The 25,411-nt window shown below is 35.8% G+C and overlaps 1 protein-coding gene across 3 annotated transcripts in view; it reads right to left on the reverse strand.

The window, feature by feature from the left end:
- PLXDC2 (plexin domain containing 2) overlaps window positions 1-25,411 on the reverse strand; it is a 247,918-nt gene that overhangs the window by 29,814 nt on the left and 192,693 nt on the right. For all 3 annotated transcript variants that reach the window (XM_021530357.4, XM_085565860.1, XM_085565879.1), the window contains 3 exons: window positions 22,041-22,136; window positions 21,035-21,116; window positions 1,244-1,304 (listed from right to left, as the gene is read on the reverse strand). In XM_021530357.4, the coding sequence (XP_021386032.3) occupies window positions 1,244-1,304; window positions 21,035-21,116; window positions 22,041-22,136 (239 nt within the window). The remainder of the gene's footprint in view (window positions 1-1,243; window positions 1,305-21,034; window positions 21,117-22,040; window positions 22,137-25,411) is intronic.

Below are 25,411 nucleotides of genomic sequence, written 5' to 3' on the forward strand. Positions count from 1 at the left end.
CCCAGTAACTTTTATCTTATGTTGCCCTCCACAGCCAATAAATATCTCAGAAATTTTGCTTTCAAATCAGCTGGTGACAAACTGCAAAGCTGAAGCTTCAAGACCATGTAATAAGACAGTATGTAGGTTGCAGATATCTTGCAATTACAGTTACAAAAAAAAAAAAATTCTTCCATTAATATGGATTTATAGCATTACTTGTCTTTGCTTCTACTGAAAATAAAACAGAATGTGCTTTCCTCACTAGACACTTGGGGCTATGTTTTGCCCTGGGTTTCACCTGACATTTCGGAAGGCCTATGTTGCTGGAACTCATGAGGATATTTAGCCTGTTCAGCAAACATGGAAAAATAACTGCTTTTTTTTTATAGCCCCCAGAAGATTAAAAGTGCCATAAATTAATTTGTTCCTATTACCACAATCCCAACATGTAAAAAAAAACCAAATGGAAAATGAAAAAATCCCAAACTCAAACATAAAATGCTTGTAAAGGAGCTTTTAAAACTGGAAAGTCGTCGTCATCACCATCAATCATCAATCATCATCACCTTTATAAATTGCTTTATAAATTGTTTATTAAAAATGAACTCTGGTCTAGGAGTACCCCAGATAATTTTCAGAGGAGGGTTATGGTCCCTGTTTGACAGCCCACCACTACCACAGTCAAATATAATTTTCATCCTCTCACTGCATCTCCATGAAAAGAAATCAAAATGCTATGTAGGCTAGTTGTGTGAGGGCTTTTAAATTTTTATTTCAATTACTATTTTTATTTTTATCTCTTTGAATGTGTAATTTTTTTTTTACACAATGTTTTGGTTAGATTTCATAATCAAAATGCAATGTCTGTTTTACACTTGAGGCTACTCTTGCAAAGGGTTTTCTGAAATAAGGAGCATCACAATTTCTTCCCCTTTTCTGGCAAAAGTCAGAGATCTAAAAGAAAATCAGCACAGGGACACTGTTTTGGAGTAGGCTTTCTGGTTTTTTTTGTGGTTTTGTTTAATTAAAGTAGTTTCCCAAAGATAAAATTTTAATTTTTGTCCATTTTAGTCCCTCAAATGAGGAGTGAAACTGCTCAGATTGTTCTTGTTTGTTATGCCTTATGGGATTTCCCCTAAATGACAAATATAGTATGTCTTTGGCCTTGAAACCATACTTTATGATCTGAATAATTTAAACAAAAACATCACAACTATATAAATTGCCTCTGATGGGCTGAGGATGTAAACTACTCACATACCTCTTCAGGGCAGCCACTGTCTACCCAGTCTTGCCGGTGACGATCAAATCCACTGGAGCATCTTTAAATAATGAAATAGATAGAAATTGTCCAGATGGAAATAGGAGGAAAAAAAGAATAAAGGAAGAGAGAGGAACAGAACGGAGTGACAGAAAGAATAAGTAAATTATGTGGTTTTAAATCCATATGTTTAATACGGCATCACTTTTATTCAAGATGCTTTTGCTTTCAATTTCAGTCTCTCCTTTAATCCACTTCAGTGAAAGGTGTTCCAATGAATGAGACTTTATTTTCATTTTAAAAATCTATTTATAATTTTTAAATAGGAATATCTCCCTACAACTGGATAATTATTCTTAAGATGTCACTGACCCATTTTAAAGTTTGATATCAACCATATTGATGTAAATTAGTTTATTGTCCAGACTTAGCCAGGAAAATTTAATCTTACAAAGGATTCAGTAAACCAGTCACTGGGTTTATCAGGCAAAGTGCTCAGAGACATCAAAGATGCACATATAGTGATTTGATCAATGTTCACAGATCCTCTGAACACTCCCTGTGACAAATAGAGAACACTGTACAGCTCCTTCTACCTCCTCACTAAATGCAGAAAACTTATATTGCATGCATATTTCTTATCAAATTAGGTGAGTTTAATAACCTGTTTGCAATATCCTTTCTCTTTTGCTGTACATAACAAATAAATTTTTAAGAAACTTGTAACACTTTAATGTAATGATTCCCCTGGAAATCCTCATCTCTCAAGAGTATTATCTGCAATTGTTGAGTAAGTTTGTGTTTCCTAGACAACAGGTAGCAACACAAACAGAAAACACTATTAAAATTGCAAGCAAATAACTAAACCACGATGTTCAGCTTTGAAGGAGAATCTTGCCAGGTAGGATGCTTTTATTTTGGAGGGTTTGTTTTTGGTTTCTGCATTCATTTCCTGCAGTATTTTGTTATGAGACACGGTGATGTAATTTGGCACCCATGATCATAACTTACCTAAATGTATAAAAAATAACTTTTTGCTGTCTTTTAGTAAGACTAGGCAAGCAAATAAGGTCACTGTTATGGTTAGGTGCATTTGAGGTTTCTTTTTTGTTTACAAAGAATTGAAAGATAACTAGACACATCAAGTACTACCTACTTCAAACAAAGAACAGTTCATTTGGAAGAATGGAACATTGTAATTATTTTTATAATGGGAGAGGATGTTACAAGAAGATATAAACAATGTTAACAACACACTTGGGGCAAGAAAAATCTCCATATAATCTGAGCAGAATCTTCAATGTCTTTGAGAAAAGATTTTGGGAAAAATGTTCATTTTCTTGTTATACCTGCATTGCATACCACATTTCATCATTTGTAATGTTACTAAAAGAAATACCCCAACACTAACAGGTGCCAATTTTCACACTATAGCAACTGGCTTCTCCAAAAACCCATTGCCCTCAAGAGAGAGATGTTCAAATCAGAAATGTATTTCAGGGAAATACATTTATTATATCTCCTTCCCAATGCATGAGGCCTCTAACATAAGAAGGACATTGGTGTGCTGGAGCAGTCCAGGGGAGAGCCACAAAGTTGATCACAGGGCTGGAGCACCTCTCTTATGAAGACAGGCTGAGAGAATTGGAGTTGTTCAGCCTGGAGAAGAGAAGGCTCCAGGAAGAGCCTATACAGACTTTCCACACTTAAAGGGAGCTTATAAGAAAGATGAAGAGAGACCATTTATCAAAGTCTGTAGTGACAGAACATGGGTAAATGGTTTTAAATTGAAAGAGAATCGACTAATATTGGAAGTAAGGAAAAAGTTTTTCAGTGATGCTGGTGAGTCACTAGAATAGACTGTCAAGAGAAATCATGAATGTCCCATCGTTGGAAGTGTTCAAGGTCTGGTTGGATGGGGCTTTGTGCAACCTTGCATCTACTGCAAGATGTTCCTGTCCATGTCAGTGGGGCTGCACAGAAGAATCTTTAAAGGTCCTTTCCAACCCAGATCATTCTATGATAATGACCACTCAAAAAGTGCTTTCTTGCTGAAGTGTGAGTGAATCAGTACTATGCTGGGAGCTCAGTGCTGCTTCTCCATCTTTGTGGTGTTCTGTCTCTGTGAATGTTTGAAAGAACAAGAAAAACTTTACTAAGCAGAAAGAAATGATGACATGGTATTCCAGGTATGAATAGAATGTGTTTTTTTTCAGTCTCCCTACATTTCTTTAAAATTTGAAGATCTTCATTAGCAACTTCTCTGCCCATCTCTAAGATGTACTGAATACTCATAAATCCATTACAATTTATGCATACTGCTTTGGCTCAAATGGTTTTGAGGATATTCAGTACATCAAAAAACCAAGCCAGATATTTAGACATGAAATCAAGCCACTCCATAAATTCCTCCACTTGAGGCAGTTGCTGCTGTTGCATATCTATGCTAATTCAACTCAGTCTACTTAGAGCTAGTAGGGATTAAATTAACCTAGATTTTATTTTATATCTAAGTGGTGTCAAATTTAAGGCTCCAAAGATTAAATGAATAAAAATGTATCCCAGGTGCACTCACTGCACTCACTTACAGTTCTTAAGTCTTTTGTTACAAACTAATGAATTACAGGGGTGAGTAACACTTCTGGGGCTAATTTTTTTTCACCAGGAATTAACCAACCACCAAAAATAGAATATAACACTCAAGGACTTGGAATGGCTCTTTCAAACATGTGAGGCAGTCTTGAGAAGACTCTGCCTTAAAAAAAGTACATTAAACCTGGGGCACTGCTTATTTAACATTTTCCACTGATGCATAGTGAGTCCAAACAATATTATCAGAAAGCAGCTTTATCAGGAATGAGACAGTCTCCTGGCAAACCTGTTTGTGAACTTCCTTTGAGGCATATATCACTTCATGTCAGCCACAGAAGCTACTATTGCTGCCTTGTTGAGTTAGAGTTCTGGAAACTGTCATTTCAGTGCAGCACCGCTTTACTGACTGCATTTTTAAGACCTTATTTTAGTGGCATGGTGATAATTCCCTGTTGCAATTAAAACATTGGAGCAGATTTGATTTGCTGTGCTGTTTATGCCATCTGTCAACATGGCTATTTTATAACAACTTCATTTTCAAGTGATGACCGAAGTCAGCTCCTAGGAAAGCAATAATAAAGATGATCTAGGAAATGAAAATAGGGACATATGAAATGCAAAGAATTTCAAGAATTGTGTGGAACTCTGGAGTACTGGTTCAGGGGGGAAAGGGAAAATGTATGTCTCTACACATATAGCTACTAATGCAACTCAACTAATGGCACGACTAATGCAGCTCAGTCTGAGTAACAAGAAAGCTGTCAGAATCCATTCAGTGAGTTGTATGTAGCCAGAAAGGAGTTGAAGATGCCATCCTATTTGCCAAATGCCATTTACCTATATTTGGCAGAGAATATTTGAATGACAAGAAGTGTTCACTCAGTGCAGGACATGAAATGCTTTGCTCCTTTTCTTAAAGAGAGTTCAATGAGGATTAATGATGATGATGGTGATATAATAATAATAAAAGAGATAACCTGAATACACAAAAACATATGTGTAAAAGCTAGAAATAATGCAAAATTATTTGGAACAAAAAGGGCAAAGCCTGTATGGAAAAACCTTCTCATCAAGTTGAGCTGGAGTGTGACAATCAAAAGCATTGAAATGCACAGCACATGTAATTTAAACCAATAATTTCCTAGTATTTTTGGCTCTGTAAGACCATGTAAAGAGCAGACAGTTTGGAAATGAAAGGCATTCCAGAAATCTGAAATGATTTTGTAAATACCATGTAATCATTTACCTCAGTTAAAAGGTTTATTAATTCAGCTAAATAAAAGGTTAATCTGGAAAATTAAATAGAAAATTGAAGAGGCAGAACTCTTTTCTGAATTCAACCATTAAGGAAGGACCATCACATTATGAAAGGATTAAGACAGTTGCTAGGATGTTTGAATTACTAGAAGAAGAATTAGAACATTTTAAAGTGGAATTTCTTTCCAAGGTGAGATAGAAAATAAAAATAAAAATAAAATTAAAATTAAAAAATACTGGAAATTTGTGTCTGTCCAACTGAAAAATAACTTTAATTATAGAGTGATTTTTGGAGGGAAAAAATGTTTATCTTTGTGCTTGGTCTGGTTTTGCCTCCCTTTACCACAGAGCAGGCTCCAGTTTGGTTCCTTCACCCTTCAAATATTATTTTATTGCCTCACCATGCTGTCTGGAAAAAGACTGAATTTTCCATCCTTTGTTATTTTCCACTTTCAAATGCAGAATTTAATCACAGCTCAAAATGCTTATGAAGTTCATTTGAAGTGTCACTGTGAATGACTATGGTATGCATTTATAAGATATTTGAGTAGCATTGGTGCTTATTACTTAGCTCAGTGCTCCGAATCATATACCTGAATTCTAGCATAAGTATGTTCTCTATATTTATCCCTTACTTAAATATTGCTTAATTAAACTGCACTTCAGAATAGGAGGACAATTTGATTAATCAGAAGAGGATTTGCTCCCATCTTGCTGTTGTAAAATAAAAACAGCCAACTAGTTGAATAAAAGGATTTTAAAAATCAGCCTGTAGAATTCTAACATTTATGAAAAATTGGAATGTTACAAAGGCATAATTAATAGTTGATACAATACTGAATTCCACCATTGTTTTAATATTGTGTGCTGCACAAAGTTAAAACATTCAGGTAATGATAAGCATGTTCAGAGTGGAACAAAGTTCAGCAGTCAATCTTCAGCCTGACAATGGTTCCACAATTTTATGGGATGGAAATCTTGGGAAACTAAAGCTACATGTTCTGTAAAATACTCCTGAAATATCAAGTAAACATAGAAGTAAAAGATGTTAAAACCCAAGCTGTTATTTTACAGAAAACGACTGAACAGGCATAAGCATCAATATTTGTAACTCTGACACAACATTTGAATAGGAAGTAGAAAATAAAGACACCCATAGGGAATTCTTTCAGTTGAAAGAAGCTAAGAATAAAAGTGAGATAAAAGAAGTAAGTTTTATTTTCAATTCCACTAGAAAGAAAAAGATCAAATTGTGGTTAAAGTGAGACTTGGCAGAGTTCTGATTAAAGAAGAATAGGAGGATATTTTCTATAAACTTAATGTCAGTTACAACAATAAAGGAAACATGCTGAAAAGCAGATAAAGAATAAAAAATATGCTTTTGCTCAAGGCTCTGCTTTGAACAGTAAGAAGGAAAAACATAGTGTAAGAGGAGGACCCTAGAGTCAAATTTATGAGATTATGGTACCAGAATTTCCAACAGAATCAGCAGAAATTTATATTAAATGTGTTCTCGGGGAAGAAGCCACACTGAGATTAGTCCCTCATTCTAGATTACAGTTGTCACTGCTTTGAATTTGTGCATTTGTACCTGCACAAAGTGGGTATAAAGAGCTAATAGCAAGAGAAGTTAGCAGAGAATTCTGATCTGTTGGCATTGCTGCATGTTTGGCACACAAGTAATTTCTCAAGGTTTGATGCAAACAGCTCTGAAGTACTACTAGATGTACTTTACATTCTGGTTAGTGATCCTAAAAAGCACAATTTAGCTCTTCTTTCTAACATGATTGTCTGAACTATTTTCTATCTTTGAACGTGCAGCTGACACTCTCTCAGAATTACAGTTAGTGTTGCATATCCATTGATTTAGTCTCATTTTTAAACAGAAATATGAAAGCCGCCTTTGGAGAAAATGTTTCTTTTTCCACTTTAGAGGTAAGGAAATAGAACATAGGAGACATGGAATGATCAGCTGAGATAACACAGAATTTGTAACAGAACCTAGAATTAAGCCCAGATTTTCTGAAAACCAGATGAGCATGTACTATTTCACAGCGTCTTTGTTTCTCATAGCACTCACAGACCTATGAATGGTAGAAGTGGGAATTAAACTGAAAAAACATCAAGTCTCAGGTGATGTGTATCAAGGCACAGATCTCATTCACACATTGCTCATGCTCATGCAGTTTTTTATTCAGGAACTTTACTGGGATTTTACTCCTTTTAGAAAACTCACACTGATAAGATTAACAACTAGTAGAGTCCTTGTGACAGGATAAAAATGACCTGGTGCCTAGAGACAGTATGAAACAGGGCTGTTCACATGTCTGTAATCAAACATGAACCCCCAGTAATCACACAGTGTACACCATGGCTGATTCAGTACTAGTGGGCAGCAGCATCTGAGCTGCTAGAAAGAGAATTGCAGCAATGGTTTGGTTAGTGCTGGGTTCCTGCCCCTGCTATGTCTCATTCACAACTCTAAAAAGAGTAAGAACTGAAAGGAAGCAGGAGCTATGACAGGCAAAGGAGGCACAGAGTGCTAAACTCATGCTGCATAATCCAATGCTTATATGTTTATAAAAGTATGTGAATTAGGGCTAAGAAAAGTACCCTCTGTTAAAACTCGGTGAACTCTTCAGATAGAGAGCAAAACAAGGAAGGACACAAATTATCCTGTAACTGGTTATGTTCAAAGAAACTTAAAATTCAGAAAGATAATTGTTTCCCAAAATAGTATCTTAATTGTGTCTCATTTGTTATTCTAAAAGTGAGTCCAATTCTGAAGTCAACATTGAGCAGGAACAGTCACCAAAAGAAATGACAAAAGAATTACAGAACAGCAGAGACTCCTCAGTTTCTTAATTAATGGCACATATTGATATTTGTTGTGATATCCAGTGATTTCATTAATGTATTATGATAATGCAGATATTGGGAGTTAATAGATCTGAATAGAGGGAGAACTAAAGATGACATTTAAGGAAGTGTACTCATAAAATTTCATTTATTTCTCTTAGCTGGGAATATTTTCTACAACAACATTTAAGAGAATTCGTGAGTTTACATGACCGGAAAGACTGAGAAATATATATCTGCTATGAAAAATCTGAAGACTATGCTGGGAAATGGAGCACTTTGCTTGAGGTGGTCCTAATTTCAAATAATCCAAAATTTATGAAGAGACGTATGAATTTCAGATTTGTTTAAATAAAGTTCTTTTTTTTTTTTTCCTTACAGTTCTTACTCTTCTTGATAAGTGTTTAGTGTTAACTAATAAAATAAATAAATAAATAAATAAAATATGCTAAAACCTGAGACTTTTCATTCATAGTACTTCATTATAGAATGATATCTAGGAGGCTGTAGGGCATATATGATCTCAGTGATGCTCAGTTCATATTGAGGAGTACAACTATAAGAGGTTAGCACTTCTGGAAAGCAATTAAGGTAATTGTGATAATTCTGTCCATACTAGTACAATAAACATGCCCAGAAATGTTCTTTGGCATTGAAGACTGCTGGCACACAATGGCCTATGCCTGAACAAGCAAATTCTCTCAGCCTTGAAAAGGAGGAGGCTGCACATAAATAACCAGCTGGAAATTACCTTTTTGAACAGCCCAATTCCTGCACCATGCCTGGGAACTGTTCTGGACAGTGCTCCTGGGCATGGACTTAAATTATACCAGGAAACATCACAGATGTTTTAGGGACACCTACAATTGTTTGACAATGCCCAGGAAGCTTCTCAGGCAATTTGCAATACTATGTAAAAAGATACTTTATATGAGAAGATGAACTATGCTTGTAAAACTGACTGAGGCTACCATTCTGCATTATATTTCAATGAAACATGAGAAAAGAAAATTTGATAAAGTGCAAAGAAACTTTCCATTAAAAATCTTGGTTGATTCCATTGAAAACCACTTGACTTATATTATTTCTTTATTTTTCCTTGTTTTATTTAATTTTCCTAGTAATGAGAACAAAGAAAATTAAGACTGATCATAAAAATTGGTGGAAGATAGATTTCTCCATAGTAATTCAGTGGTTGGATGCTTATATGAAAGGAAAAAAAAAAATCTAATGCTTCTAAAAAAGGAGGCTAACCTTCATCCTAAAAATTATCCTAGAGTCAGGTGTATAATCTGGGCTGCTTGTTTCCACAGATGTGTCCTGAGTTTTGACATTCCTGAAATGCTTTGTTCTCAGCTTCTGTTGTTTCATGGTTTCATGGTCTTTTTTTTTTTTTTTTTTTTTTTCCCTGATAGTTGAAATAAGTAAAGAAGGGGACCAGTTGAGAAAATTTTATCTAGGCCAACAATTTAGGCTACAGTGGGTAGGTGGTATATGGCTTCTGAAATATAGACTCATGAACATACAAATATTTGATAAAAGTTACACAGAAAGTAATCTCTTGGAACATACCATTCTCTGGTAATCAAGGAAGGAGTTTGAAACTACAAATTAAGTGCATCTCAGACATGAAAGGAAAGAAATCTAGTACCTTGTTCCTCACTAAATTATTCTACTGAGAGGTCTACAAGACAGAATGAACCTACTACACAATCTTTAGTTTTACTAATCCATTTATAAATCTTTTCTGTAACTGAACTTAGGTGAAAAATCACCCTAAAGTCATGCAACTTAGGTTGGCCAAATTTGTGCATTTTCTAATACATCATTTTGGGACAGAAAAAAAATGTTCAATTTGTTCATCTGTTGTAAGCAGTACAGTTGATTTATTTCAGGCTATTTGAAGCAAGGATAAGGTATAGTGCAAAATAGCAGTAGCACTGCTCTATGTACAGCAATGCATAAAAGCATTGCAAAATGAGCAATGATGGGTAATGGAACTATCCTGTTATAGTACTATCCTATCCTTTTTTGATTATAAATTCATTTAGGACTAGAAAAACTTGTTAGTTTCATCAGGAAAAGCTTACTTACATATATGGCTCAGAAACTGCTGTTGTGGGGCCTAAGAGCTCTTGAGAAACTAAGAACCAAATTATGTTTGGTTTTTATTCCCTTTAACTTTCATATTAGAACACTAAAGTTCTAATATCTTCAAAGTCAAAACATCTATCCTGTCATATATGGTTAGAGAAATAGCCATGAGCTATTTTAGAATCCACTATTTTTGTTAGTGGAAGATGGTCAGCTTATTTATGACTCTTTCAGTAGCACAGGAATAGTAGTCAGCACAAAATAGTATAAAGAACTATACATAATAGTCAACAGAGAGAGAACTGGATAAAAATATCAGTAGTTTAGCAAATAAAGATAATACTTGTAAATTAATGTTAGTTAGGTGACGGAAAATGTAGCAAATTTCAGAGGTGTGAAAAAGATATATTTTGGGACTTAACTAACAAAAAGAAATGGAAGAAACAGTCTGAGTGTCAAGAAGATAACCTAAGTAAAGTAGAAATGATGCTGTAGACATGATGTTAAATTATCTCATTGTTTTTTGGTACAATACATTACAGTGAGACAACCAATGTGAAATTTGTGACCCTGTCTTCCTCTTTCTTTGAACATGGGTTGGTGCAGCAGTGGTTACTACCTGAAGATGTCAAAACCTTCTTGAAGCTCTTTCTCTGAATGCAGATAAAGCAGGTATAGCTTTTGCCTTATGTGGTAACTTCCCCCTCAGTATTTTTGAAGCAGTCTGTGTTTAAGTAACACACCTAGTTTTTCCAATTTTTCTCATTTGTGTTCTGTATTCATCTATTCATCATCACCTGTATTTCACATTTCACATGTCACGTATTATGAAAATTATCATACTAACCACTTTGTATTACAATTTATTCAATGCAGTGTTGCTATGCATTTTAATTTGTTATCAGAAAAGTCTGTTTTATTTGAAATTTGGATTTGAATGTCCTTTGCATTCTTTGTATTATACAATTAAAGTCCAATAATTATGATAGATGACCATTTGAGGCATTTATTCAGGAATCCAACAGTCTATAACGCCTTGTGTAGGAATCCAAGAGAGAGAGACAATCTATCACACACAGATTGATTACTACAAGCCTGAGCCAAGTTTCTTAAAATGCCTAATATATATATAAATTGCATCATAAGACATCTGTGGAACCCTTTCCTGGGGTTCCTGAGTTTCCTGGGGTTCCTCAGTGTCACCTTTCTGCAATCAAATAGAAATTTTTCTGAATTCAAATGTAGCTATTAATGTAAGAAATGAACAGATGAAAAGGAAACAAAACTGAAAAGGATTTTGGGCTACAATGTGACTGAATGTGGCATAGCTCTGTCAGAAAAAACCCAAAGTTTAATCCCAGAGTAAATGCCTCTCTAATACAGTGTGGTAATACCCACTGGAATGGCTATCACCCTCAGGATAAACAAACAATGAGGAATTAAGTCTATGCTAAGCTCTCTTGTGATTTGTGGCACAGAAATTGCAGTTCTAGATATAAATGGTTCATTAGAGACTGAGGTGGGCTTTGTCTTATTGTTAGAATGCAATAAATGAAGAATAAAATATTACTAGTATTTAAAAGAATTGCAACAGAAGTTTCTAAAGAAAAGAACTGTACTGCTACCTATTTTATAATTATTATATTACACCTATTATTCATTTTGGTGTCTTAGGTGCATCTGTGAATTTAAACATGGAAATGAAATACAGATGTTGCCATCTTCTTTCCAAATTAATCAGCAAATTTAAGTATTACCTAAGGTTTATATAACAGGTGTATACCTTCTATCCCTCCTCTCAATGAGATTTAAGGGCTTAACTGTCCTCTGTATCTTTGATAACTACTTCCTCCATTTATAAAAAACACCTTAGGAAAGTCATATATTTGGTAATAAACAGAACATGAGACAGACTTTACAGGAAGGTCTTAGAACAGTCCAGGCAGTGGTCATTTCCATATTAACTGTGATATCTCTGTCTTGTCCAAGCTGTGTTGCAAAACTGGATATCACAGAAACCTGCACAGTGGATAATGAACACAGCCTCTAAGCTCCAGAAGACACAGCAACAACTCTGGCAAAAGATGTTAATGTGAACATCCAGTTAGTGAAAACAATCTCAGATTTGAAAAGCAAATTATATTCTAAGAAACACATATACAGAATATTAATAGTGTTAGTGAAGTGTCTTAAATTGATCAGTGTGTTTACATCTAGATTAAGAATAATCAAAATGCTTCCACATCTTCAGGTCCAGGATTTAATAGAAAATATTTTAACAGAAATACTAGGATTTCATACTAATGACAATTGTAGCAATCTTCTGCTCCTTTTCTAGAAATAATTTAAAGTTCTATAACCCAGCCTTGAACTTCTTAAAAATCTGCATCAGTTATGAGCATAACTGTTGTCCTCATGCTGTTCTGAGTTATTCAGGAAAACAAAGCAAGGTATGCATATGTGTGACTAATACTGCAGCTGCACAAGACTGGTTATTTCCTGTATGAAAGCAGGATTCAAATTCACTTGCTTAGATATCAAATCTATTAATGTAAGGATCAGGATAATTTCATGGAGCTGCTGAGAACATCAGTGAGTAAACTGCAGAAGAGTGTGGGGAGAAAAGAAGCTTGGGGAATGAATGGTCTGGTCTTGCACTGACTTGTACAAAGCCCCTGAAAGCTACTACTGCATGTTCACTGGGTTTCTGCTCAGAGACTGAGCTTTTTAGGTTTTATTAGTATTACTCATAGGAATTATTCCATACAATTTGTGCCGGATGGAATTACAGAAATTCCACAATAATTTGACTGACTCCAGCTACTATCAAATTCCAGCAATTTACAAAAAACATAGAAAGGCTAGTAATCTGCTATTTTTCCATGTGAGATTCTCAGTGAATTGCAAATTCCTCTGGCTGCAGGCTAACCTTCAACAAAAACATGTTGTGAACTCAGGATCATCTACGTTCCTTAACAGTACTTCCCAATATACTGTTATGTACATTTTACTGATGTGTTCCATTATTACCAATTTTTAAGTGTACCATTACCATTTACCATTTATTTTAAGTGTACCTGCAGGGTGACTGAAGCTAATGCTTTCTTCTAAACAGAACTGTCATCCCACTTGAGAATATCTATTATTATAATCTTGTGAGGATTTCTTCATCAAGCAATACCATCATTGAGCTCATTCTGGTTTGAGAAAAATGCTTTGTTCATTAAACACTTTTGTGCCACTGTCTTTTCTTGCTTTAGTCCCATCAGGCTTACCACGCATACAAAATTCTTAATTATTGTATGATAATTTCCTAACAGTTTCTTGCGGTGCATGAGGGAAAATTAGCTTGTCAAATTAAGAGCAAGCACCTTGGAAAGTATTTGAAGAAGTTGGGTGTGGAGCAATTTCATATTCAATAAAGTATAGATCTACTTATTGTATTGTTCCTATCAGTAATGTATCAGGGCTGAAAATTTTACACATTCATTCTTGATACATTTGTTGCACTTGATTAGAAAGATCAACTGATGTCTCAATACAGCTTTTAAAATAAAAGAAAAATATGTTGCATTTTAGAGCAAATTCTGATAAAGGGCCATACTTTCTGATTCTCAGGTCTGCAATATGATTGCTTCATAATTAGAAAAGAAACTGTATACAGGTTAGAAAAACACAACTGCCATTACTTTTCATTTATCTTAGGGTAAATATGATCAAAATTCAACAATCTGATTGTTAAGGACCGATGTGTTAGGACTCAGCTATATTTTCATAGAAAACCACTCCAGCTGTAAGGGCATACAAACATCCAGAATCTGGGCACATTTCCTTTGCTTTGTCTGAAGCAGGGGTATGATCAGCAAATTCATGAAATCAGACACACTGATAGAATGAAATATATTTAACAGAATACACTATGTATTAAACATCTAGCCCTTCAAAAGCATCTAAAATGAGATTTTCCTTGTAATTTGTATATGAAACTATTATATTGATTGGATTATATATGCTCCCTCTGGTGGTTTACTTAATCCATAGAAATACCTTTTTTTTGTTTTGTTTGTATTTCAATGGCTTAGGTACTGTGACCAATTTAATAATAACAGCACACTACTGTCAGTTAAATAGTGTTTGGGTAAAAAAAGCCTGAGTATAAGCCAGCCACTCTTCCTCCCATCTTTTAATTTGCAACTGAACTATGAAATATTCCTAAAGCAATAAAAAAAACCCACAAGCAACCAATCAAACAACCTTAAAACAACCCACAACCTTAAAACTTTAAGTAGTTAAAATGAGGAAGTATTTAAAAGTTGGCATTTTGAATTAAACTTGAGGCTTTATGATGGAGTGCTAACAATAATGGATAAGGAAAGTGGATGTCACCTATATGGAATTCTGTAAGGCCCCTGGCACAGTTCCTCACAACACCCCTCTCTAAACTGGAGAGATACAGGTTTGGTAGCTGGATGGTGCAGTGGATGAGGAACTGGTGAGATGTTTGCATCTATTCAGTAATGGTCAAAGGATCAATGTCCCAATGGAGATCGGTGACAAGATTCCTCAGGGGTCTGCAGCAGGCCAGTGCTGCTTAATGTTTTTATCAAAGACACACACCATGGGATCGAGGGCACCCTCAGCAGGTTTGCAGATGACACCAAGCTGAGTGATGTGGTCTGCCTTTCCCTGCTCTAGTGGCATCTCCAACCCTCATTGTGGTGTAAAAGCTGAGGAAAATGTAGATCTCAAACAGTAAGCCATGTGTTTCTTACTTGGATTTAATAGTTTGCTTTTGTAAATCCAGAGACTTCTCTAGTCAGAATAGTAATTATTTTTATGGTTTTATTAATTCTGCAGGGAAGGTGCTTTGCCTTGCTGATAAATATTTTAGGTTATATAAGACTGTTACTTATAAATACTACAATATTTGAGTCAACACTTTTTAAAATGAAAACAGGTCTTGTCAATTGGGATATACAGACCAAAAATCAATAAACATAATCCTTTTCTTCTACCTCATATGAAAAATTTCCAGACATAAATTTACATTTGAAAGTTATCTAAACATGTTTCCAATTTCCTTCTAAAGGAAGAACAAAAAAGACATTGCAAACTTATCCAGAAGTTCAGAAGACAAGTAATAGGAATTCTTTTTTATCTCAATTACTCTAAGGGCACTATGTAAAACCGTCACTTCATATTTCAGCTGTAACTTGTTTCCTTAAAAAATGCATGTGCCTAAAGACTCTCACTTCCTTGCTTTCCAGCTAATCAGCAAAGAATGAAAAACAACTTGTTTCTTTATTACCTGCTTAGATGGGAATAGTGATTATCATAATAAAAGATTAGAAGTATCAAGCCTTAAATGACATTATTGCTACTATTCCCAGACACATTTCTGATTTTTCACATTGCTCAGAACCCATTCCACAAACCCCAGCTATAACCTGTTCATTTTCACAACTAGTGCTATTGTTGGCACAGAGGACTAAGCACTGAAGTAAAATGCACCACAAATGGGATTCTTTCAATTTTTTAAGCGTCTAAGAAGCTTTGGGAGCTGTGCATACACACAAGGGCAGTATAACTCCCTAAGTGCATGGAGTGTCCTGCCTCATCACTGCACTCAGTCCTGGAATTTGTACAGGCTCTTTCAGGGCACTTTTAAAACTTGGGGTTTGCACTCTATGGGTCAATACCATAAACTGGTATGATTTCAAACCACATTATTCATTGCATACTCTGGAAAACAAACACTCTTAAGGATAAGAGTGCAAAATCTCACTTCTTTTCAGACCAAGGAAAGTCCCCCAGTAGGGCTGCCTGGAGAGCAGTGCCAGGAGCTAATCCTGAGTCTCCAAGCAGCCAGTGACTGAGGGTAGTGGAGCTGGTCTGAGCTGGAGACATTCAAGGAAGTAGCCAGACTTACACACCTCCACAAAACTAATGGGCCATTCTTCAGGGGTGACTTGTTTTCAGAGGGCTAATGTTCACTTATCTCTTGTGCTTCTGGGGGTTTTCTGATCACTGACAGACTGTTGTGTCAAGGCAGTGTCACCCTTACTGAGTAGAGAAGCTTCATGGGGCTCCCATGGGGATTTCACTGCTCAGCCCTGCTTAGACTCATCTGAAGATTCTTTTCTCAAGCAAAGTGATGGACCTTTAGAGTTTTTTGCTAGTACTGTTCTCCTATTCTGTGTAACTTCCCTTGAGAACCTAAGTGAGTCTGCTAGCAAAGCATCCTTGTGGATCCAGCTGTTTGCCTTTTGGGTACCCTTGGCATAAAGACTGTTTTGAGGATTAAAAATTTGAATATATGTTCTAACAGTGACAGCTGAGTAAAGATATCATCTAAACTGTGTACAACTCCTGTCCTTAGTACTACAGCCCTCCAGTTCCCTATCTTCAGTGTAGGGTTGATGGTACCACACCAAACTTGACTGATGTTGCAAGTACTGGGAGACGCTTTTATCCTCTATTGATGAAATGAAGCATGAGATATTCACAGTGTGAGTCTCCAGCATGCATAGATTGCCAGAATGTGCTCTGCAAAATCAGTTTCATTTCACTGCCCAAATCCAAGACCTTCCTGAAGTTTATCAAAATAAAAACATCAATATCTAGGGAATCTTATTTATTCGACAATCAACTTCAAATATTTTCAAGGGAACTCACTATTTCAGTATATGCAAGCAAGTTTTACAATCTGAAGCTATAAAATAACAGCAAGGTGGTCTTAAAACTTCCAAAAACTTTTTTAGAAAATGACATCTCTAATGTGCAGGCTATACCAAGTGCCCACAATATATAAACATTTTCAGATGCATAAGAAGATGATATAAACAAATCTAACATTAATGAATTCTCCCAACATTTACATGTCAAGAAGTTAGAGATAATGAAGGGCAAATGATCCATGTTTCAGCCACTGGAGCCCACTGTGGGACAGATGCTAAAGTGTTTCAGGCATTTTATAGACACGGATACTTGTGTTGGAGAAAGTTAGAATACCATCCTAGCTTACATATTTATAATTAATCTCCTTTTGAAGAGTTTTACTTGTGAAACAGTTATGAAATATACATCGTTCTGACAGAAATTAGCTCCTAGGGGGATCCTCCATCTGCTGAAGTCAAAGGAAAATGATGTGCCTTTGCTTCAGTCATGAAAAAGTTGTGTGACACACATCATATTGGATTTCAGACTGGATAGTTTGACGACCCCCTATGAAAGAACTAATGATGATTTAAGCCTGTAGAGAGTGCAGGAATAGAGGATTCAGCCCTCAGTAGCATCCAAAGTGAACTTGCCTCTCCAACCATTGCAGAGGTTGCACAGCAGCTGGGCTGAAGTTACTGGTAGGAAACAACCCACTGTTGTAGGATAAAGCTATTTTCATTCCAACACAGAATACCTACATGGGGGAGTAAAGTTTTTCTGCAATGGTACCACTGGTCAGTTTTCTTTGTGCAGTTAAATGCTTTACATTAAGTTTTGGGGTTTTCCTCTCCCTCCCAAAACTGTACTTTGTTGTGTGAATGTTTCAATATGTGTATTAAATCTAATGCAAAGAAAAAAATGAAATGCAAGATGGTGCTCCTGGTAGTAATGTTTCTCCGGCTAAATGGGGTAATAAGTACATGAGATAAAAGATTGTTTCCAAATGGATATGTGTAGGCTTGCTACCCACATGGAAGTCTGTCTGCTCAAGAATATCTCACTTTAGAGCACCAAATTGGCACCACGGAAAGAACATCTCTGTGTGTTCCAGGCATATCTGACCCTCATCAGTGCCCTAAGGAGCAAACAGGAATTCTCCCTCTGCACAAATCTGAGTGCTAGGTCTGTCAGGAGATTATTGACACATTGAAAACCCATCACTGCCAGTTCAAAACCTTCTTCAGGCTTTTGCAGCAAAGGCTAATTGGCTTCCCCACTCTGGGATTTGCCTACAGACAGGTCAGGCAGTCTTGTCTCCTCATCTTTGGACCAGTGTGTCCAGTCAGATTTGCAACTGAGAAACATTACTCAGGCATTGCTCCTAAGCATTCTTCCTACTTCAAAAAACCCTATGAGGACACATTTGAAAGTGGACTATAAATATTAATTTCTTTGTCCTTTAGGCACTTCTGAAATGTCTAAGTTAATACTTCATGGAATTCTTTGCCCTTGGTTTTTCCAGTCTGATTTTATCCTACTGCAGCAGAGCAATGTATATCATAACAGGAGATAAAAGTCTCCATTGATTTACAAGGCTGGTGAGTGAAGAGCAGTGACAGACAGAAAAAGCTGAAGGACTGTGAGGTAGGAATTAACAACTTTCCATGCTTTATGATTTTTAACCAGGCTATTATATTTTCCTGTTGAGGAAATGCTCCTTTATTGCATGCAAAAAGAGTGTTTTAACACAGCAAATTTATTTTTGAGGGGAACAAAACAACAATGTGGTACTGAAGCAAATGATTCTGAGCACTCTTCTTTGAACAAGACATTGCCACAGAGAATGAAATAAGATTTTTTTTTATTTTTTATCTCTTGAAAATGATTAGACATTCTGAGAAAATGCAAGGTAAAGAAAGAGAGGCACTAGACTAGAAGTCCAGAGAAAGTGTGCAGAACTGGTGGAAAATTTTCAAAGCTGAGACAGAATGATTCCTCATCCCAATAATCCTGCAGTGCAACTGAATAAATATTCAGGTTTCACATTTTGGAAAGCAAGTTGCCTCTTTTCACAAAATATTTAACCATTTATTATTTCAGATCTATTTCTCAATAGAGATGAAATAGTTGAAAATGCTCATTTCAGAAACTGGAGATAAGTGGCCAAGAAAGACAACGAGGCCTGAAGCAGACATCAATCAAAGCCATGTTTCCAGAGGAAACAGCAAACTAACAGATTAGGTGTACAATCCTGTATAAGGTATTCTGGGGACTGGACCACAGCCTCTGTGGTCAAGTCCTAGATGAACAAAGTCACAAAGAAACTGGTCTGATATCACAGCTGGCTCTGCTTTCACCGGGAGGTTAGTCTAGACCTTTTCCATTCTGAGCTATTTTATGACTCTATACACAATTCTCCATTTTCTAAAACCTGAATGAATACTGCTCATCCTGACATATAAAAATGGTATGGTATGATTTTTTAAATACTACTGAAATTCCCATGTAAAAGCATATTTTTAATTTCCTTTTCAGTATCCATACCTTTTCTAAGGAAACCTCTCCAGTTTCTGCTTTTGCTGGTAGTCAGACAATGCCCAAAGACAACCTGCAGGAAGTGACAGTCTCACTACTGTCAGTAATGGCTTAATTAATAGCAATAAAGCTACTGAGTATACCTGCTGCATCTTCTCAAAAGCACAACCATGCTGCAGAGTGGAGACAGCTGGTTTTGGGAAATAGTGCAGGACTACCTCACAGTAGGCTCATCTTTGATCTCCACATGCAAAACATAAAGCAAGGTTTTCTTCATTCAAACTTTAATTGAATAGAAATAGATGTTTTTCAGCAGTAAATTACACCCTGCCAGTTGTGAGGGGACAACCCCAAATGAGCAGAAGGAAATGCAGTGTGGCTACATGTCTGGTTCTGCTCCTGCTAAAGGTGAAGGATAAAACTTAGCTCTCCACAGTGAATTTGTGCCTCAGTGAGCAAAACATATTTATCAGCAATTTCAGAACTCAGGAAACTCAGGTGTTTGGAAACTAGAGGGAAACAAAAAGGATCTGAAGGTTTCTGCACCTGTTCTTTACAAGAGGTCTGGATTTTAAAATATAAGTGAGTTTACCCAAGCAAAAATGCGAACACTGTCCACAAAGCAACAGGCCTTGCTCAAACCAAAGCCAACAGAAACTTGGTGCTACAGCATCTATTAATGGAAGGAGAATGAAGCAATGCTGAAAGCAAGGAAGTGGCTAAGGCAACCAAGAACTCTTCATGCTTTCTTGGAACAGTCTTCTAGAAGTATTATTACTCTGGAATAGATTTGGTATATTTTCTATTATTTGATTTGTCTTAGCTCTAATTCCACTGAAAAGGTTTTTGCAAGACAGATGGGGAATAGAGTTACTTTTTAAGTGACTTACTACAGGACTTGCAACTTAAGGAAATATTATAAAAATTAGTCCAATTTTCTAATTCTGTCCTGTGTTCTTTAGCTATTTACCAGTTCTTCAACATGGTGTCAAAATATTCCACTATTTTAGAATGTTAGGTACCTTTTCTTGTTTCGTTATACATCTGTTTCATACAAAGTATTTCTAACCTAATCACTAGAGCTGAAGAGTACAGCAAAAATAAATGTCCATGATGAGACTGCATTTTGCTTCAGAAAACTGGCATTAAATTATTCATTAAGGTCAGTGAAGGTCAGTGACTGAAAAACTTTTTGAAAAGCTGCAGTTGCAGAGTTTCCATTTTGCTGGCTGTGCTTCAGCTACTCCATAGTCTAAATCATTCCTGCCATGGACTTGACTGTCCTGGTCCATGTGTCACTGAGAGCCTGAGGAGACCCAATGCACCCACTATATGTAATGTGGTTAAAAGGTTAAAAAGGAAAGTGCTCTGTTTGGATGTATTAGTCTTCCTGCTGTTAGTAGGAAGTTTTTACATTAACACTTTACATCTCCAGGGGGTTAAATTATTTTTGATGAAGCCAATGATGGAGGGAGAAAATACGATTTTTATTATGGCATCTTCTTTTTTTTCTACTTCAAAGGGATTTTAAAGTATGACTGAAGAAATAAGAACAAGGGCTTAACTCCTGAATCAACTGTTTTGACTATTGTTGCCTAATTACTTAAGTGAAATGTGACAATGATGAGTTGTTTGTGATCACACTTGAGATTTATGTTCATGTGAATGCATACATGTAAACCCAAATGTAACAGCTTTTAATGCTGAAAAACCTGTAGGCAATGATTTTGGATAGCCTTTGAGCACAGCTCCATACCCACACACAAAAAAAAGAAAAGAAATTATTTTCTCTACCTTTGGAGTTTACTGCACCAGCTGCAGTTGAAACCAATCTGGGCAGTGACACAGGGACCACAGCTGGTAAACTGGAGACAAGCTGGGATTGTAGATAAACATGAATTATTACATTAGTCTCATATGTGTTTCACATAAAAACCATGGAAGGAGAATAAATCTTCTGATAATATATATAGTCATCTGGTTCAGCCATGTCTAAAATAAGACCCCGAACTCAGCCTGTTACAATGCTTTGCACAATTGCATACACACAAGTACATTTAATCTGTGGTATTCCATTAGTATTCCATTTGTAAATATACTCCTACTTCCAAATCTGTTCATTCAGCTTCATTCCTAAATTTTTATCTTTTTGCTCAATATTAAGCATTTCCTTAAATCTCTTTCTTCCCTGGCTGTTCTTTGGTGTTGCTAACATTCAGACATAAGTAGATAATAAGACTGACAGAAAAATGCGCAAAAACTATAACTGAATTTTAAAAAAGGAAAAGTAGATGTTTCTACTCTTTCTACAGTAGTACAGCTGTTATTTTAAACCCCAAGGTTTCAAAGCAATGTAGTTTTACCTTGGAAAAAAGAGAAAAAGAGCCAGATGAACTGCAAAATATTTGGAGCCATTTGGGGATATGCCTTTGTGATGTGATGCACAGTACACAGAAGAATTAATGTTTGCATTGCAAGCATGAAAACTGTTCTTTTTTTTTTTTTCTTAAGGAAATGTATTTAAAGGCAATATAATCATTCTTCTGAAAAAATGATTTGGCACAAATTTCATTCAAAACCTCCTGGGAGCTATGTACCTATAAACTAACTTGAGATACATGAGGATGAACTGGATAATGTATCATCCATACGGGAATCTAGGAGAGGATAAATGAATCTGTTTGTGATTCCAAGTCCACAAATAAAACAAAATATTTGAAACTGTGTATGTGTTGCTGGGAGGCAGAGGGAGATAGATGCTTTCTAGATCTGGCTCCTGTTTATGTAACGTTTTACTTACTTGGAAGTGGTATCATTTCAACAGCTGAGAGATTGGTAATCTTTGACATCTGTAGCTCCACCCTGTGGTATTCATAAATTGTTCTTCTGCGGACATCTAACAGGAATGAAAAAAATAAACAGTATTTTCTTATTTTGCAGTCTTTAGATTGTGAAAAATAGTGGATGTAATTAATGCACACTGTTCCTTAGGTGCACATATGGCAACTATTTTTCTCAAGAATATATTTTTAACTTTTAATATCACAAAATAACATGTAAAGATAGATAGAAATTTTTTTAGTGGAGAAACCCTCAGAGCTGACAGAAAAGGTACTTCTCCTGGCAAAGAATTATGAAAATGCTGAGTGTGCTCTCAAGCATCTTAGTCACTGATTTAGGCATAAATTCTATAGGGTGTACTGTCAGACATTTTAGGGTGTATTTCAAATACTTGCTTTTCTTAGATATCTTTTTCAGCTTACAGATTTGAGAGAAATGCTTTATATGCTCACTTTGTCAGTTCTTGCCAAAATGTGCAAACAAAACTTATTTCATTGCTTAATCAAATTTGTTAGCTACAAGATGGCTCACATCTAAGTGTACTAGAGTATATTTTAACATTTATATATTATAACATTATATTAAAGAAGACAATCTTCCTAAACAGCTGTTATGCATAATCTTTACACAGTCTGACTGCACCTGTTTCTCAAAGCAGAAATTCAATATAGTCAATGTACTGCTCTGAAGGGCTTTGAACTCACAAGCAACTGTAAGACCCATGCACAAGATAAACATGAAAAAAATCACACACTACTTCCCAGAACAATATCCTGTAATGTGTTCTGAAAATTCCAGATTTTATTTATACAGTTGCAATATAGACCGGCGAACTTGTATATTTGAAAACTAAAAGTACAACCTATAATACCAATCTGACACAAAAATGACAGCTTTCTGCTGTGCTGGTTTCATATTTATGTTCTTTTTGAAGGTCTGCTAAACTAATTAAAATCAGAGCTAAATACAATCACTGACCCTCTGCAATCATACCAGAGAAGAATCAAGGGTTACATACAAAGGACTAAAAGATGTCCCATGCCAGTCTTCGTCTAAATGTAAGAGAAGAAAAGGGACTTGTAGACAGTCACAAACTCAGTCTTTGGATGTCTTCTATGCTGCCAGTTCCATATGGATTAGGGCACACCTTATTGCTTGAGGAAGCAGCTTTTGTCCCCTCTCTTACCTCATTAGCTCTCAGGGATAAGTAGGCAGTATCTCACCTTCAGACAATAATTCTATTTAGTTCCTAATCAGCACCATTGCCAAGCACCTCTTGCAATTTATTTGAAGCTTTGCTATGACTTCACCCCTCCTGATAGCAGAATTCTCTTTCACTATGAAATGAACCTATAATTGAACTAGTCTTATGTGTTACACAAAGTCATTCTGACTAGCTGAAAGATGGATATGGGCAGGTGACAAAATTTACCCCAATAAATGCCTTAGCCATGTCCTTGAGACCCACTGGACAGAAAGACAAAGCTAACTATGTGTTGGGATAGGGAAAATCTCTTGCCAGCTGCAAGGTGTATATGCTTACAGGATGGTCAGTCTCATGAAAGCCCAACCATAGTGATTGTAAAATGTCTTTTGAAATGAGCTCCTGTCAATGCTGAAGGTTGTAATTTTTTTCCATAGAAATTTTTAACATTCTGTCAAAAGAAAAAAAAAAAAAAAAAAAAAAGCAAGTGAATGTGAACACATAAATTAAAATGCTGTGTGTCAACCCTTTATTTGAACTGCTCCTCACCAGTACTGGTTCAGACTAGCATACTATAATCCTGTTAATGCTGAACATTTCCTTACAGGTTCCTTACAGGGCTTACAAGAAATAAGGAGCTTCTGGCTTTTTAAAGACTCACTAAGAATCAGAGATTCAGGCATAGGCACTTTTACTTCACCCAGTGCATGAAATTTCTGAAAAACACTACTTCTAAGAGAATGAAATGAGTTACATTAAAAAAATTCTAATCAGGCATATTTCAGCATGACTCTTTATTCCATTAAATCCCACTACCTGACATACTCAAATTTGATTTTTCCTTCAGAAAGATGTCAACCACAGGTGGTGAGTTTGCATATGAGGCATCTATCTAATGTAAGGAACTTACAGAGAGGTATTTGGACAGTCACCTTCTAACATCTTTGTATATACTTGCAGACAGGTGTTTGGAAATGTGAGCATTCAAATTTATCTCCCTGACCAGGCTAGAAAAACATGCAGACCTAGATTCTGTTGAAAGTATGACTTAAACATGCCATGCTTATATCTTCAAAATGTACTTTTCTCTCTCTATTTTGAATTGTGAGCCAGTTTCCCTTAACAAAATTGGTTAAAAAAACCTAAACTCAACAGGAAAATGAATACTCTGCCCACACACTTTCCCTCTAACCTCTTCACACACTCCTGCTTCAACCCAGGACAAACATTGCATTTCACACAGGTGAAATTTGTTCTTTGTCTAATGCTATTTAGCTCTTTAACAAAAAAGTACTAGTGCAGAATCACAAAGAGCTTCTATATACCTTAGTACAGATGTTAACATGACAAGAATTAGTGAAATAATTTGATGCAGTAACAGATCAATATTTAAGCATCATGTGCAGTTATTTTGCTATAAAGAAATGGTATAACATTACATGTATTCTTTAATAACTATCTATATTTTTTTACACTTGGTTTGATTTGCAGTATTGTTCAGGCTGTTTTTTAGTTTGTTTTCATGGCATGTACTTGTGCTGTCTTTGAACACAGGTCAAAGGTACAGTCCCAGCAGAAAAACCTGAAGAAAACACCAGCTACTTGAGGTAAGAACACATTCCTCATTGACTGAGAGAGATAACATGGGGGTCAGAATGTCATTTGAAAGAATTCTTTCAAGGGATTAAGCAATGGATTGGTAAATTATGGATGTGCAAGATTCTGCTGTGACAAAATAATTCTGTGTAGTTTTATCACAGTAGCATTAAACTAAGTAATTCGGTATCTAAGTATTTGAAACAGAACTGCAAGAGTTGACTAAAGGTACTCGATAGGGAGAGTACTGTGGAGAGGGAGCAGTGCCAGGAGAGCACCAATGACTTCTTAACATGTCTGCAGGGTTAGTAGTTCATAACAAACTATCCTAAATATGTGTCTGACAGATGCAGAATCTCTCTGTATCTTTTCCATTACATAATCACTACTTTTCCTCATACACCATTCCTCAGCTAAAAACCTGCAATACAGTGAAATGTGAAAATACTGGAGAAGTCATTCTGAGTTTTTAAATTATATGTTCACACAAATAAAGACCTTTTCCAGTGAAAGATTTCTAGGGAATTTGG

This window comes from Lonchura striata, chromosome 2 (assembly GCF_050655825.1).
Source record: "Lonchura striata isolate lonStrDom1 chromosome 2, ASM5065582v1, whole genome shotgun sequence".
In the NCBI taxonomy this organism is placed as follows: Eukaryota; Metazoa; Chordata; class Aves; order Passeriformes; family Estrildidae; genus Lonchura; species Lonchura striata.